Source organism: Corvus brachyrhynchos, unplaced genomic scaffold (assembly GCF_000691975.1).
Source record: "Corvus brachyrhynchos isolate BGI_N302 unplaced genomic scaffold, ASM69197v1 scaffold23, whole genome shotgun sequence".
In the NCBI taxonomy this organism is placed as follows: domain Eukaryota; kingdom Metazoa; phylum Chordata; class Aves; order Passeriformes; family Corvidae; genus Corvus; species Corvus brachyrhynchos.
Window position 1 is genome coordinate 3,828,567 of NW_008238983.1, and position 16,064 is coordinate 3,844,630.

At 35.3% G+C, this 16,064-nt stretch overlaps 1 protein-coding gene across 3 annotated transcripts in view; it reads left to right on the top strand.

Moving 5' to 3' along the window:
- The window catches only part of CDH10 (cadherin 10), a 100,820-nt gene that overhangs the window by 77,592 nt on the left and 7,164 nt on the right, over positions 1–16,064 (top strand). For all 3 annotated transcript variants that reach the window (XM_017738750.1, XM_008637181.2, XM_017738752.1), the window contains exons 6-9: positions 3,669–3,856; positions 6,742–6,995; positions 8,426–8,562; positions 10,821–10,942. In XM_017738750.1, coding sequence (XP_017594239.1) covers positions 3,669–3,856; positions 6,742–6,995; positions 8,426–8,562; positions 10,821–10,942 — 701 coding nt within the window. The remainder of the gene's footprint in view (positions 1–3,668; positions 3,857–6,741; positions 6,996–8,425; positions 8,563–10,820; positions 10,943–16,064) is intronic.

Below are 16,064 nucleotides of genomic sequence, written 5' to 3' on the forward strand. Positions count from 1 at the left end.
GAATCAACTTTCTGGACCATTTTTACATGACTTACCTGGGAGTCCAACATAATGTTTGAGTGAGAGGAGGATTTGATGTAGCATCTCTGCATTTTTCTTTAATGCCAGTTTAAATCAGATTTGTCGTTTGCTTTAAGGAGACTTAATTTTACTCTCATGGGCTTTTGATGTTGTTGGTTTTTTGTCTCTCTGTTTTCTCTCTGACAATTTCTTTGTTAGATATAAATGTATGTTTCATTGAAGATGAAAAATAAAACATTTACAAAGATGACACATTTTACTAGATATATGAAAGTAAAAATAGCTATTGACTTTTTTAAAAAAAATCTTTATATTTAATCTCAAAATGCAGATAGACATTATAATGATTCATGGTTTTAACAGAGTTCAGTAAGACTTCTAGAATTCAAACTGATTAAGTTACTCTAGTCTTCTATTCCATTAATAAAAAAATAGATGTATTAGGTTCATGAGACCATAATATTCATATCATATTTATAAATTACCAGACTAAGCATTAGAATGCCCATTATGTTTCCATAGGACTCAGCATATTACACCTATATGTTTCAATAAAATTTTTAATAACAGCTTAAATGTCACCCACGAGAAACTCATATTAAAATTGTGGAAAATTCTACATATTGTATTGTATCGTACTTTCTCAAAAAAAAAATATATACATAAGAACCCCTAATTCCTCTGTTGTTTAGATTATGAAGCAAAGATTCTTCAGAATATTTTTCTCATCTTAAAAATATACTAAAACCCACATAGATAATGGTGGTGATGAGATTGAAAACTTTTTCAAGGTCCTACAGAAAGGTCTTCAAAGACCTCAGACACTGGATCTCTGTTTCAACTGTAATATTTCCAAGTGTTCTCAAAAGTAAGGAGATACTGTTGATCAGTCATAAACAGAAAATGTGATTTATGGACTTAGAAGCCTGATTCTGAATGAAACTCAGTCCTGGCTGATTTATGGCAGCCCATGTCTCCTGTGAGACTATAGCCTGTAGTACTTTATAATATTTACCTTTACATTATATGGCTATTCAAGAGTGAATGGGAAGAAGGGTAAACAGCAAAATAAGATTGCTTTTTCATTCTTTCTGACTGACTGAAGTATTTGCAATCCCAAGTGTGTAGACTTTAATCTTCGAGCTGATTTCTGCTCTCCTTAGTATATGGAAAAGTGTTCCTTTCCTTGATTCTCCCATTTCTTTTCCTGACAGACAAATTAAAGGACATCATTCACTGGAGTAAATGCAAGAGTTGACTATTTTCCTTGAGAAGAGAGAAATAAGACTGACAGCAGAGTTTTGCAAGGATAATTCTACTTTGGTGTAGTTTGTATTCTGATACAGTGTCTAAAGCTGCACTGTATCCCATACTTAGTCAAAGCATTAAATGTCTTCAGTGACAAAAATAATAAAATGAAGTGTCTCATACTGTGGTGGAGATTTCTATAAATGGATAGGGTAGATTAAAAATTATCTTTTAGATTATAAGTTTCTGGTTATTTTCACTCTCTGTTTCCACTACCTTATTAGCAGTTCATGATATGAGCTCTTACCACTGTAGACTAAATTAATGACTTGGGTATTGCACTGGGAGTCAGAGTAGTGTCCACAAGGCATAGCTTGGAGATGTAGTTTTAAGCACTGCAGAAAAAATCATGGGGAATAGTTGACACCTCATAAAAATAATTATAACATATAAATATTAATGGGGGATAAAAAAACCCCCAGTTTTTCACCATAGTCTCCTACAGTACTGTTTAAGTACTAAACTGGTGCTAATTTTTTCTTTTTTTTTTTTTTTTTTTTTTTTTAACCATTAGGTGATTACAGAGAGATTCTCTAGTAGTGACGCATACAGGTTTATGTATTAGAGAAAGGTAATGAAAATGTTATAGAAAATGCAGGATAAAATAGTAGATTGATCATCAAAATGTGGCTGAGCAAAAAAAACCACATATAAATAGAATGTGGGGTGTACACAGCCATAAAGAATTCATTCTGCTGCTATATGTCAGTTTCATATTAAAAACTGCTCAAGTAAAAATAAACGAAAAAATTGACTTTCAATATTTCAATATTTTTCATTCAATATTTAATTGTAAACTAAATGTGAATGCATTTATTTTTTAATTTTTGCTTTTTTTTTAGGTTTGTCAAATAATGACATAATCAAACAGAAAAAAATAACTCTGTAGAAACAGAAAAAGATCTCAAATGACCCAATGAATAATAGGCATTTTTTATAGTGACTGTCACTCTGTAGCTGGCTTGTAATACACCAATAACCCTCAAATGGCTCATGCTTTCCTGAAGATGTGTTAAAAGTCATGTTGTCAGTGACCTTCCCATACAGCCTTGCCATTGCTCTCTCCCCATGATTCTTCTTTATTGCATAAAGCTGATAACTCCCATAATGGACTTTTCTGTACTACTCATTTGTTGCAATGCATGTATGTGTTGCTTTTTGGGTGCCCTGTTCAACTTTTTACTGTTGAGGTTGCTGCCCTTTACCACTTCCACTTCTGTGTTATTGTCAACTAAAGTATACTTCTAACTCATTTAACTTAGGTAGTCTCTAAGTAGAACAGAAAACCTTGGAAAACTTAACTAAGGCCAGAGAAGAAAATGTTGCTCAAGAGAGAGTTGATGACTTCACTTTCATCTTTGGAATGACAACAGTAGATTTTAATCAATTTAAAAATATTTTTCTGAGAATTCGTCATAGTGCATTATGTCCCCAACATGTTTTATCTAGTGTATGTTCCAACAGATGGGACCAAAGATCTCAACACTTATTTACAGTTTTCACACTAAGACTAGGACATAGAATGCTAAAATATATGGCAAGATACTTATTTCAATTTACTGCAGCATGTCTGAATGATGGCAGTTTTATTCCTGTGTATTTTATCAGCTGTATGACACCACAATAAAGGGATATAACTGAGATAGAAAAAGTAGCACAAACAGGAACTGCAATATTCACAAGCTTATTTGAGTATGAATTAACTGCTTTAGCAAGTATAGGCACAATTTCTGCTTGTAGATTTTTAAAAATCCTCCCCCTGTATTAATGGGTTATTCAAATTTATTTAATATGATATCTTACTATCTATTTTTGAAAGCTGAAATGTCAGTCTCCTGCATAGAATTGGCCAGAAAAATCAAGGAATTCTATTCTTGTTATTGCTTCCATGACAAAATACATGTAAAATATATCTCAAAGATTACCCTTAGATATTATGGGGTAAAAAAGAAGAGTGAAACCTGGCAAGAACACAAAGCAGTCTTTCCAGATGATATTTCAGGAATGAAAGAAAAATAAGGACAAGAAAATTACAAGGAAAAGAAAGGCAAGAAGGGTGCAGATATAGTTGATTCTACTCTGAGACAGAATAAGGGTCCTTCTCAACCCTACTTTTCTATTAATGTTTTTTCTACAATTTTGTTTTCAATCTTCTATATAAAGCTTTCCTCTGCATAGTTCTCTACCTCATATTTTGTCCATCCTCTCAATATTAAATAGCAAGTTCTCTAGAATAAAAAACATACAAAATTATATTATCAGCTATTGTGTCACACAGTGTTACTCCATGCATGTATACCAGCTTGTGGGAGTCCTGAATGGCTCTTTGTCTTTGACAGGTACCATCCATCTCCGCATTCCTGAGTCCTCCCCGGTTGGGACAGCCATTGGCAGCGTTAAAGCCACAGATGCGGACACTGGAAAAAATGCAGAAGTAGAGTACAGAATTATAGATGGCGATGGGACCGATATGTTTGATATTGTGACACAGAAAGACACGCAGGAAGGCATCATCACTGTGAGAAAGGTGTCTATTAACGGCATTTGCTAAATGATTTTGATGTCAATGTTATGTCACAAATGTTCATTGCTTAGATCATGTGATAACATGTGCTAACTGCTGAACATTTGCAAGCATCCCCCATCAGTGACTGAAAGGTACTATTTCCTATTAAAGATTAACTGGAAATAAAAGGTGGTGACCACCTCTAAGATGCAGCGTAGGTTTAAAGCATTGTTGCCAGCAAAGTATGAAAAAGTAGACCAGCCTCAGTGTGTTAGCACTAATTATCTCTGTGATTTCAAATGCAGACTTCTTTAGTACTTATCTAACCTATTTTCTTCAGCAAGCAATCAGCAGCTCACTCAGTACTGAAAGACAGAGATTTTCCTTCTCTGTGAGATTCTCATCTACTTAAGTGACCAATGTATGCCAGAACAGACTTGTGTTGCAAGCTATATGGTTTTGTTCCTGTTTCCAACATATGAGAGGGTTACAACTTGAGCAATGTGTATGTAATGATGGTGTTCCTGTTCCAGAACTAGCTTTAGTTCTACCTTTTGTCTTGCATTGTCAGAGCACTTTCAGATGCTTGTCTTCGAAGTCTAAGATCTCACACACAGAAGTGCCACTCTCCTGCTCCTCAAAAATTTCCCTTCCAGAAGTCCCCTTGGTCCTTGTCTTTGGGATTTTGAGATGTGCTTCTAAAGAAAAGATATTCAGGCATAATTTTTAACATAAAGCACTGTTTATATTAGCTTTCCAAATGAATGTTCTTAAACACAGGATAATGAAATAAACAGTGATACAAAACATAACTCCACATCTCTTGATAATGGCAACCAAGGAAGTGGTAAGTTCTGCCAAGAGTGTTCCTTTTTAATTTCTGTGTTTTATGGTGTTCATAGTCAGTGTAGTTGTTTATCTGGGAAAAAATGAAAAAAACAAAGTTTGAGATCTAATATTTTTCCTAGAAGTTTTGAAGGCTTCTCTGGAGATGCTCTTTTCTTTCTTGCTTCAGATTTTTCACACAGACTATTATATTAAATCAATAGCATCTTGGAAAAAAAAAGTCTAGTAGCTGAATCAAACATAAGAAATTTCCTAAATTATAATATAGCAGTTCCAAAAATGTCACCAATAAATACTAATGAACAAGATCTTCTGATTTTGTCATTAACAGTCTGACAGAATTTGCATTTTTCATGATGCTTTCTCAGTGATGAATAAGTAGTTTATTCAATACCACAGACAACAGCACTAACAAGCAAGGAAGGAGATGAGAATGCTCAGTTCATTGATTTATTAAAATACTCCCTTTTTTATTATTATTATTTATCCACTTTGATTGTAATTTCTGTTTTCAGTGGTGAATAACTACAAATAGTTTGTGTTCCTCTACAGAGCCTGGAAGTTATTAAGTCTGAATTTATTATCTGCTGTAAAAGAAATTTTTCTATACAAATTTTCTATACAATTTCTCACAGGCAAAATAATTGATTTTCCACAATTTCATATATTTGGGCAAGAGTTTTATTCATTCTGTTGATGTGCTGGAATTCCTGTATAAGCCACAGGTTTCATATCCATGTTTTGCATTGTAGATGGCCAAGATGTCCAAATTGGATGTGAATGTTGTAGTAGCAAGTTTACATATTCATGGTGCACATTCTGTCAAATTAAACCAATTAGAACGAATCAGGACTAGCATGTCTTCTATGCTTTTAGGCTTGAAGCCAGCCTCCCTTAACAGCTGAATGATGCACTTTACAGACACAGCAATAGCCTCAGATCTAGGTTAAATAGTTGCATTTCTTAATTGTATTCATAGATACTCTCCCATCTGCTCTGACTACTTTCTTAAAACAAGTCTGGGTCAGTGGGGAAACTCATTTTTTCACTGGACTGCATCTTTCTGCTTTTGAATAGTGTATTTAAATATCTAACCTGTCACTTCAGCATCTTTCGTGAACATTAATTAGTATTTAAAAGCAGCTAGGCAGAAAAAGATAAGTCATCAACCACCCATTTTGATGAATGAAAACCACCAGTTCTATATCTCTCTGAGATTCTGTGGGAGTTAATAAAATCTTCTTTGTGTCACAAAGGTAGATTTTCAGCTTGCTCATTTCCTTAGAATCATTAATTAGCTAACGCTTTTCATCTATGACAGCTAGAAAAATTTGAAGGAATAGAATTCTTTTCTATCCAATATGATTTCTAATTATAACTGTGAACTGCTCCTCCTTCCATTTTAAAAAGGAACTACTGACAAAAATGTCAAATATATTTTCAAAAAAAACCCCCTCTGATGTTGGATTCATTAAATTAAATGAAAAGGAACAAGATTAAACCTTACTGTTCCTCTAGATATAGAGAGCTTTGACACACACACCTTCCTCAAAAGACACCTAAAACATTCCTGATATTTAAGACCAGCTACATAGGCTTGACAATAAGAATACTCTGGCCATTTTTATTATCCAGGAGTTCTCAGTATTTCCTATGAAATACAGGTATTAAATACCTTGTTCTGGAATGTTTGTATTTCCAGACAATATCTCAAGCATTTAAAATGATTCTATGATTGTTTCAAATCCATATTCTTGTGAAACAGCTGCAAAATTCCTTGAATAATTGGTTAATTTGCACTGAAAATATTTTTGTCATTCGTGATGAGATAATTCAACTAATATTTAGGAAAAGATACTTCCTCCAAAAACAGTGGTAATTTCTTATTAGACAAAGTGAGTCCTGTGGTGGGGAACGTATTGATTGTGTTAGTGCTCCCACAATGCAGGGCAGGGTCTGATAAAGCTTGAGCCCTCTTTTGTTTCCATTATGTATATAGGTCAATATCTGTCAAAATGTAAATATAATTTAATAAAATTTATCACAATTTTCATTTTTAGCCACTGGATTATGAGACAAGACGACTTTATACTTTGAAAGTAGAAGCTGAAAATACCCATGTGGACCCACGTTTCTATTACCTTGGGCCTTTCAAAGACACAACTATTGTGAAAATCTCTGTAGAAGATGTAGATGAACCTCCTGTTTTCAGCAGGTCTTCTTACCTTTTTGAGGTGCATGAAGATATCGAGTTAGGGACAATAATAGGAACAGTAATGGCACGGGACCCTGATTCTGCCTCAAGTCCAATAAGGTAATGCTTCAGTGTCTGTAAACACATTATTTGCTAAAGAAATTAAGATAAAGAGCAATAAATCATGAATTTCACATAGAGGCTTTTTCTAATATTTATTAGTGTCCCAGAGATAGACAGAATTGAGAATGGTGCTGTTTGTAAACCTCCAAACATGTCAGGCAACAGCAATTTATTTGCACACAAGAGACACACAAAATGTTTTCCAGTGCTTCAATTCATAGAAAACTTGATTTCAAGTAGGCCCTTCAGGATTGTTTCTTGCTTCACACTGTGAAAAACTTCTAGAGTGATGATGAAATAAATTCTAGTCTTCAATAAAATTAATATCATGTGTGAAGTAAAATGAAATGCTAATCATACAAGCCAAGTAGTACTATCAGAAGTTTTAATTGGCTGTTCTAATTTCCTTTTTTTGTTGTTGTTTTTGTAGTCATTTTGGTGTTGAATTGTTTGTTGGGGTTTTATTTGTTTTTCTTACGTATTTACTTTGATTGTGTGTGGTGGAGAGAGCAAACTGCAGCCACCAAAACCTTACAGATATTATTTTCATATAACAGCTTTTTTTTTTATTTGGCTCAGTTTAGTTAAGTACTGTAAGTGAAACCACTTGATGAATAGTTTAGATCATTCATACATTTTCATAGAAACATAAACATTTGTTTCTATTGTACTGCACAAGTGTACTATATAACTTTTTAAAAAATGCGGCCCAATTCTGACACATATTCTGATAAACATTCTGTATTTGGCAAAATCCTAAATTTAATCCTACATCAAAGGTTCAGTTCTAATTTTAAGGCAATGTTAAAAGTTAGCAAAAAAAAAATGGAGGAAAGAGCAATTTTCTGATACTAGTTTGACACCACCATATCATGTTGGTGGACATCTTGCCTGCAGAAGTATGGCAGCTATATAGAAGGTCCTTTAACATCTGTGCATGAAAGTGAAAGTTCTGCATGTGAACTTATTTTTATACAGGTTGTTTTAACTTGATCTCAAGTGAAATAGTAGAAGCTGAGCTTATACCAATACTTTTGAAGATCTTGTAAATTAGCTGTCAGTCTCAGTCTGAAGAAACATTGTATCAAAGACCATTTTCCTTTCAAGATTAAAATAATTATTTAATTAATATCTTTATATTAACATTTGAAATTCTGATTTTTTAAAATAATTCTCATATATTCTTGTAAAAGCTCCAATTATCAAATATTACACTTGTATCAAATTTTTAAAATTCAAATTTTAATTCCTTATTCTATGGAGCTAACCTTCAGAATTTTCAGAAATGTGTATAGAAACTAAATATATGTCTTTCCAAACTAACCTTTGTACTGTAGACCATAAAACCTATACTGACTTGTGAAATATATGTTTTATTTGACTTTCTATGATTTTGACAATACTTTTTATTTCTTTATTATATTTAGGTTTTCTCTGGATCGTCACACTGACCTTGACAGGATATTTAACATTCATTCTGGAAATGGATCCATCTATACTTCTAAGCCACTTGACCGTGAGATATCACAATGGCACAATCTTAGCGTTATAGCAGCTGAGATTAGTAAGCCAATTTGCTTTTTCTTTTTCCTTTCAGTTTTCCTTAGTCTGTAAAGTTACAGCTGGAACTTTGTGATGAAAATAAAACCCCTCCTTTCCTTGCCCCATGCCCCTTTCTACTGGATGTTCTGGAAAAGTGAATTGTGGGTAGCTAACAGCAGCTGTCTCCTCACTGCTCTTGTTCTCACCTACATCCATCACTGACCTTTAATGTCCAAGTTACTTCTGAAATGTTAGCCAATTAAATAATAAGACTGGAGTAATTATGTTTTATTCCTTTTCTTGGAGGACAATAACATGATTTTGCTGTTAAAATAGCTGAGTTTAGCATGGTAACCTGTGTTTTTGTCTCAATTGTTTTCTTCATTTCTTTAGAAATACTTTCATTATCCCTTCCTATGGTATCTACAACTACAGCTCTTAGAATCAATCTTACAAGTTCCATCCAGTTTGATCCCAAAGCTGTAGCATATCTTGGACCATTTAAAATATCTCTCTCTCTGTAGATATTTTAATGTTAACAGTATAAAGAGAAAAGCAGATATCCCCCTAAACCTACTACATTATTGAGATTAGCTTTAATCAATGGACAGAACATTTTCTAAGGGACAAAGGTCTGATCTTTGAAATCAGTTACTAAGAATTACTTCCTTTCAAAGTCACTTATTTTTCGGGCTAGTTCTATATCAGTCAAAAAAAAAAAAAAAAAGGAAAACATACTGACCAGCAGTGAAGTGTGGCTGGCAAGAGCTACACTGCAGAGAACTGAATGAAACATTGTGTCCTGCCAATTAAAGATTCTGTGTAAAAAAACCAACCAAAAAAACCTGTAGTTTTTTTCAACACCCTTTTTATTTTGTCATGCTTTGTCCTGAGCCTGCAACCATCCAGATTGCTGTCCAATGTTGTACAAATCCTTTTCAGATTTATATAATGATGAAACTTAGCATCCTTGTATGACTATATCTTAGTGCTAAACTTATTTCCTTGTCAGGAATCTTAGAGCAAATTTTCATTGTGGACATATCTGGAGTAGCTAGCATTCTCCAGAGAGGTAGGTAAGTTTTGGAGAAAGAAGTGAAGAGGGAGATTTAGGCCTTCAAATATTTTAAAATGTTACCTGTGAAGCATGACACAATGAGAAAGCAGTGTTAGAACTGATTTGAAAAGCTAGTACAAACATGCAGAAGGCTATGAAAAACTGTGTCCTAAACCTGGAAATTTAAACAATCAGGATGTCAAAAAGATCCACATCACGCTCTTTAGCAAAGGTGTTACTGATAACAAGGAAATGTAATTCCAGCTGCTCCTAAATGTCTTTTGTTTTATCTGAAGCAGAAGAAAAGCAGGGGGAAATCAGTAATTTGGAACAATCTGTTACTGTTGTTACTTATCCAATTCCATTAATGTTGCAAAATCATATAGTGTTTAGCAACCATCCAGCAGAATTCCAAGAAACAGCTGCACTTTTTTACACCCAGGCATTATTTCATATTTTGGTATGGCAGCAAGATCAGCAAGTGAGGACAGGGACACCTGTATTCCTGAACTAACCTAAACTAACAAAAGAGCACTCTGAGTAATAGTAGGATCTTGGCATTTGGCAAGGGAGAGGTTATTCTTGTTTCTTAACCTAAGGTCTGAAAACCTACATTCATATTTTAAAAGTCAATTTAAACATAAAAAAATCTTATTCTAATAAATTCTTTACCAAATACTTGGAGGGTTACTTTCATTCATTTTGTTGGAATTTCATTTTTTTGTTGGCCAAGAAAGGAAAGTCAGACTTGAACATTTTTCAAAATATGTATGCATGTCATCAACTAAATGACCTCTATCCCAGCCAAAACCAACACAATGCACAAAGTCAATCATGTCTTTCTTTGTAAAACAAACTAGATCACAAAGAATTTTAAAATCAGAAATCAAAACCTTGCAAGACCTTGAGCCCACCAAATGATCAATTTTTTTATTGTAGTAGTGGGCATACTTTTCATACACAGCATTTGAATATATTATTAACAATTGCAGCCCCCTATCTTCATGAAAAACTTAATTGCTCACTAGATCCCAATACTTCATTTTTTTTACTCTACACAAATAATTTCCTTATTTTCCAGAAGGACTTATTCTGACCTGTTACTGGTTTGTATGCTAAATATTGACAAGATTCAAACTTCATCATGCTCATGAAATTTGGAAGAAAACAGAAAACTCTTAATAAAAAAATAATCTCATTTTTCTTCTCTCTTATGCTGCCAGACAACCCCAAAGATACTACTCGTGTTCCTGTCTATGTAAGAATTTTGGATGTTAACGACAATGCCCCACAGTTTGCTGTATTCTACGACACTTTTGTCTGTGAAAATGCAAGAGCTGGACAGGTATGCCTTTGATAAACACTTCCCACTATCCAGTTTTGCTACACTGCTCACTTGTACCTCATTCTTGCCTATTGCTTGGGAAAAATCATATCCAAAATAGCTTTTGAAATGTTAAAAATGAAAGTGAAGTAGCTCTGTAAATGAGCTTAGAGTGAAATCTCAATATGTTACAAGCACATCCGTGTTTCAATCACCATTTTTCCTTACAGAACCCTGTACTGCTGTTAAATCTGGATGAGATATGTCCAAGGCATGGTCATGATTCACTCTGCCATTAATTTCACAAAGTAGGACACTATATGTAACTAAAAAGTTTGATCTATATTTTCAGTAATTCTCCAATAGCAAAGTTCATATATATTTCAATCCACACTGACTGCGATTACAAACTGTAAAATCTGTCACACTTTTTTTTTTTTTAATTGTTGAATTTCTCTTTCATTATCACATCAAAAATTTCTGAAAAGAAAACATACATTTTTTAAATGGTAACATTTTCTTTTGGTTCTTAGAGGCTACACAATGTGTACTTCAATTTAAATGAAATGACTGTACTTCTTAATACCTAAATCCCAACAGGCAGTTGCTTATTAGAACTGTTAAAAAAATGTTTTCCTATTACACGTCCCAGAGCATAATCAGCCAATAATAAAACCTTTTAAAATGGTAGCAGTAGTACCTCAGTGCAACCCTTTCAGTACCTTTGAATAGAATGTGGCAGAAGTGCCAGCTTGTCTAACTGTTGGAGTCCCACAGGTATAACATTCAGGTTGTATTACAAATTTCACATCCAGGTTGCCATTCTTCTTTCCAAAGTGACATCAGTTGGAACTTAGAACAAAAAATTTAAGGCCCAAATTTATAATGCATAAAGTATCTAAAGGTACTGAGCAAGTGCATTTGTCTGCCATGACAGTCGTAAGAGAATTCAAGCTGTTAGATAAAGAGAAATCACTGGCTAAAAATGTAGAATTTTTGACAGTTCAAGTGTCTACTATAAATGCTAAAATAATATTTTAATCATTTTCAATATGCCATATGGAATAAGAATTGTAAAAGAAGAACACTGAATTTTCCTCTTCCAGTTTCACAAAAGAAAATCCTGTGTTAAAAAAGTCATATATATAAAAATGCATTAATCCACAAATTTTACCCATCTGAGGTTTCAGAATTTTTTTCTGTGCAGGTTCTAGAAGGTACAAGAAATGTTAATAGAACAGTTAAATTTCCAGATAAATGTATTTTGAGGAACAGGTGTTTTTGTGCTATCTAGACTACTGATGTCAGTATAACTTGAAAGTAAATATAAAAGTTATTTCTACATTTCATTGTTTTTCTGTTTACTTTCAGAATAGGCCATCAGTTAAAAAGTTCAATAAAATAGCACTAATCATTTATAACTAATGAATGAGATGCTAAATAAGTTTACACATCCACAAATGCTTATTTGTTATAGAGCTCAATAGTGTCTTTATCAGAAAAAACCTGCCAAATTTATTGAGAGGGCCATAAATATAAACATTTTTAAAGAAATCTGAGTTGCAAATGATTGCTTAAAGAAAACAATTCACAGCAAGAGAAAAAAATGTAATGCAGGATAACATGAATAATCTATTTGAATGTAATTATATTCTTCTTGTTTACTGGCAGATCATAAATAAGACTTGTTATTTTTCAAATTCAATCTGTCCTGAGACAATCTAATCAATCCAAGCTGAACATGGTTGTTTAAGCTTGATTCCTCCCACATTTCTGCTATTCTTCTTCCCTTTCAGGTTTTCATGATTAGGTTTGATCCATGAAATTTATATCTTCTATTAGGCCACTGAAGCTAATGATGCTTCATCAGTCAAAGATTCTGTGGTATTCATTTCAGCATTTGCCATCTGCTAAAGACAGACATTGTAATGAATATTATATTTTTCCATACATATATATGTACATTTATATATACTATATATGATACCTAGGCATGTGCACATATACACATGTATACAAACATACACATATATGCAAATATATAGCAGGAGAGAAATGTGACTTTTGTAGTCTATGATTGTTTTCCTGCTTGCTGTTACTGCTGATGTCAGATCGTACCGTGACCTTACAAACAATGAGGGTATCCTATCTTAAAAAGCTCAAGCTACACACAAGCAGCACCTCTGGCAGACTGCTATTTTAGTGGTTGCCATTGTTTTGACCCCCCCAAAAATGAGGACAGTCTTGGTGTGACGGTGTAAAGAGGACACAGGCATTTATGGGAGCTACACAAGGCTGACTCAGTACAAGTTCAGGAAAAGAAAGCAGCAAAATGCTCAGACCTCTGCCGTCCTGGAACCCAAGAAGTTCAGCTGTCCTCCACCCCCAGGTGAGAAGATCCAGGAGCTGGGCATCTGGACAGATGGAATCCCACTGGTTTTGTCAGCTCCCAGCTGTCACACATCTGGCAGCTCAGCTGCCAGTCTCCAAAGATCCTCTAACGTAAAAGACAAGAATCTGTTTAGAAAGCAGAAGTCAGTTCTGCTTTAGAGAGATTTTGCATGGAAGCTGAGTATATCTTTTCTATACATTCATTTTCCCTATCGTAATCGTCAGAAGAGAGGCGCTTCTCTCTTTGTAAATGACCTGCAAAAACAAAAGGCGGCAGGAGTTGACCTTGGTCAGCAGCCACGTGCCCACCCAGCCACTTCCTTCCTCCTTAACAGTACAGGGGGATAAAAGGTGAAAAAGAAAGTGCCTTGAGACAAACTTACCAATTACCATCACAGGCAAAACAGACTCAATTTGGGGAAAATTAATTTAATATACTGTCCGTTTAAAATGGGGCAGGATGGTGAGAAACAAAGAAGAACTAAAGCACCTTCCCTTAATACCCCCCTTCTTCCCAGGTTCACCTTCACCCCTTCACTACTGACTTTCTTCTTCTCGGACACTCCTCCTCACACTTTCTCTGCCTCAGTGTGAGTATTTTCCATGGAGTGCAGTCCTTCAGCATAAATCTACTGCATGGGATCGCCTTCAGGTCCGCAGGGAAGCCCCTGTCCCGCCGGGGTCTCTCCCTGGCCCAGGGCCATCCGTGCCGGGTCTCTCCCGCCTCCGTCCCCGCTCCCGCTGTCCCCTCAGGCTCGCAGGGCTGTTTCCCGCACGGTTCCCCCGCTCAGCCCTGGCTGCCGGGCAGCGTTTTGCCCTCCCTTGGCCAGGCTTTTTCCGGGGCTCTCGCCCGCCCGCCCGTGGCTGAGGGGCTCAGCCGTGCCCTGCGCTGGGGCCGCTGCAGCCGCTGGCACCGCCTGGGCCCGGCCCGGGCAGCCCCGGGACTGCCCCAGCGCCAGCACTCGGACACCTCCACCTGGCACAAGTACATTGTGATGTTTAAATGGCTTCTTACTATCCTGCTGTTATTAGCCTTCATTTTACCAAGTCCGTACATGCCCACTCCCTTTTCACATGGCCCAATGTTATGTAAATAGGTCTAGCTCATAATGGATTTTCTTTCAAAGACATTTTAAAATATGAATGATGTAATCTATTTTCCTTTTCCCTATAACTTAATTCAGCATAGACTATATAAACACACTAGGTTTCTTGAACCTAATTCTTTTTATGCTGCTCCTCATGCTATCAGCTCATTTGACCCATATAACAATCCTTATCAGAGGTTTTTCTCACCATAATCTTGCTTAAACATGGCTTTTGGGGTCTTTATATTTCCAGAAATTTCCTTGTTTTATTCACCAAGTGTCTCTCTAAAATGAGCTAAAATTTGTATCTATTAAAAAACTAAATTCCTTGAAGTTGTTTTCTAGCATTCCATTTTCTCTTCCTATTTTTCAGATGTTTTTATAGAAATTTCTTAAATCCTTTAATCCTGAAGTGTTATTTTATCTTTGTTTATTGCATCTCCCTCATTTATTTTGACAAATGAGAGTTTGTGGTCAATTTACTTGGAATTTTGTTCTTTCTTTTCAAGTTCCCCTGATTCATTCTTACTTTAGTTTCTTCACTATATAGCCATAGATCTTATATCTTCCAGTGGTTTTACGGGTATCAGAATTTTGTCTTTGCCTTACTTTTTTTCAGAAACTCTCAAAGGTTTACTTTTTTTTCACACTGGCAAGAAAAAATTTTGAACTGCAAATTGGTGTAGGGTTTCTAAATAGTTCTGCTTTATTTTCCTTAATAGCACATTATATTTTCTTTCTTTGACCTGAATTTAAAAGCAACTGTACAGCATATTTTAGATAAAAGCATCTACCTAAACAGTTGATGGAACTGATGCTTGAAGAGGTCCTACCAAGCAGAAAGATGAATTTTGTTGGAATAAGAAGACCATACAACAAACTTGTTTCTACTGGTTTATCAATTTTTTAGTGGCTAAAAAGCCTCATGACTACTTCCGGGCCCTTGATTTTCTGATTTATCTTAGACAGTAACATCCTTGTCTTCCCTGCAGTTACTGCTCTGTGGCATTTCTAGAAAGAATAAGCAACTTAAGAGTCTTATACCCTTATTTACAAGGTAATTGGGGTTTCCCAAGGCTGGCAGGTCTAAAAGGAAAAAACACTGTTTGAAACTACATCTAAACCAGAATATATCACATTAACATAGTAATCAATATTATCAGGAAACAGTTTTCAAACTGCAATTTAATGCTTCCAATTCTACATACTCTTTTTAAACTATGAGTATGGACACTCAGCAAATCAGTTGATTTTCATCAACCCAACACCTGCAACTGACCATATTCATGGTCTCTAGTTGTAAAGTAAAATAAGTGTCTCGGTTTTGAAAGACAGGTGTCTGCTAAGGAAGGCAGAGGCCCCCCTTGAAGTGGCAGATATAACCCCTTTTCCCTCCAAGTTATTATATTTTGAAATCAAGGGCCTTTAGGCAAAGATGTGGGAAATAGGAATTACAGTTCTTTACTCTATATATATATATGTATATAACCAGTCAAACAAAACAACAACAACTATGGCAGTAACAGCAATCACAAACCCAGTCCCAGCCTTCTCGGCTGTCAGGCTATTTCCCCTCGGGTGCAGTTCCGCTCGCAGCCGGCAGGGGCGCTGGCGGCTCCCGGTGAGCAGGGCAGGTGCGATGGTTCCCCCGCGGCTGCAGGGGG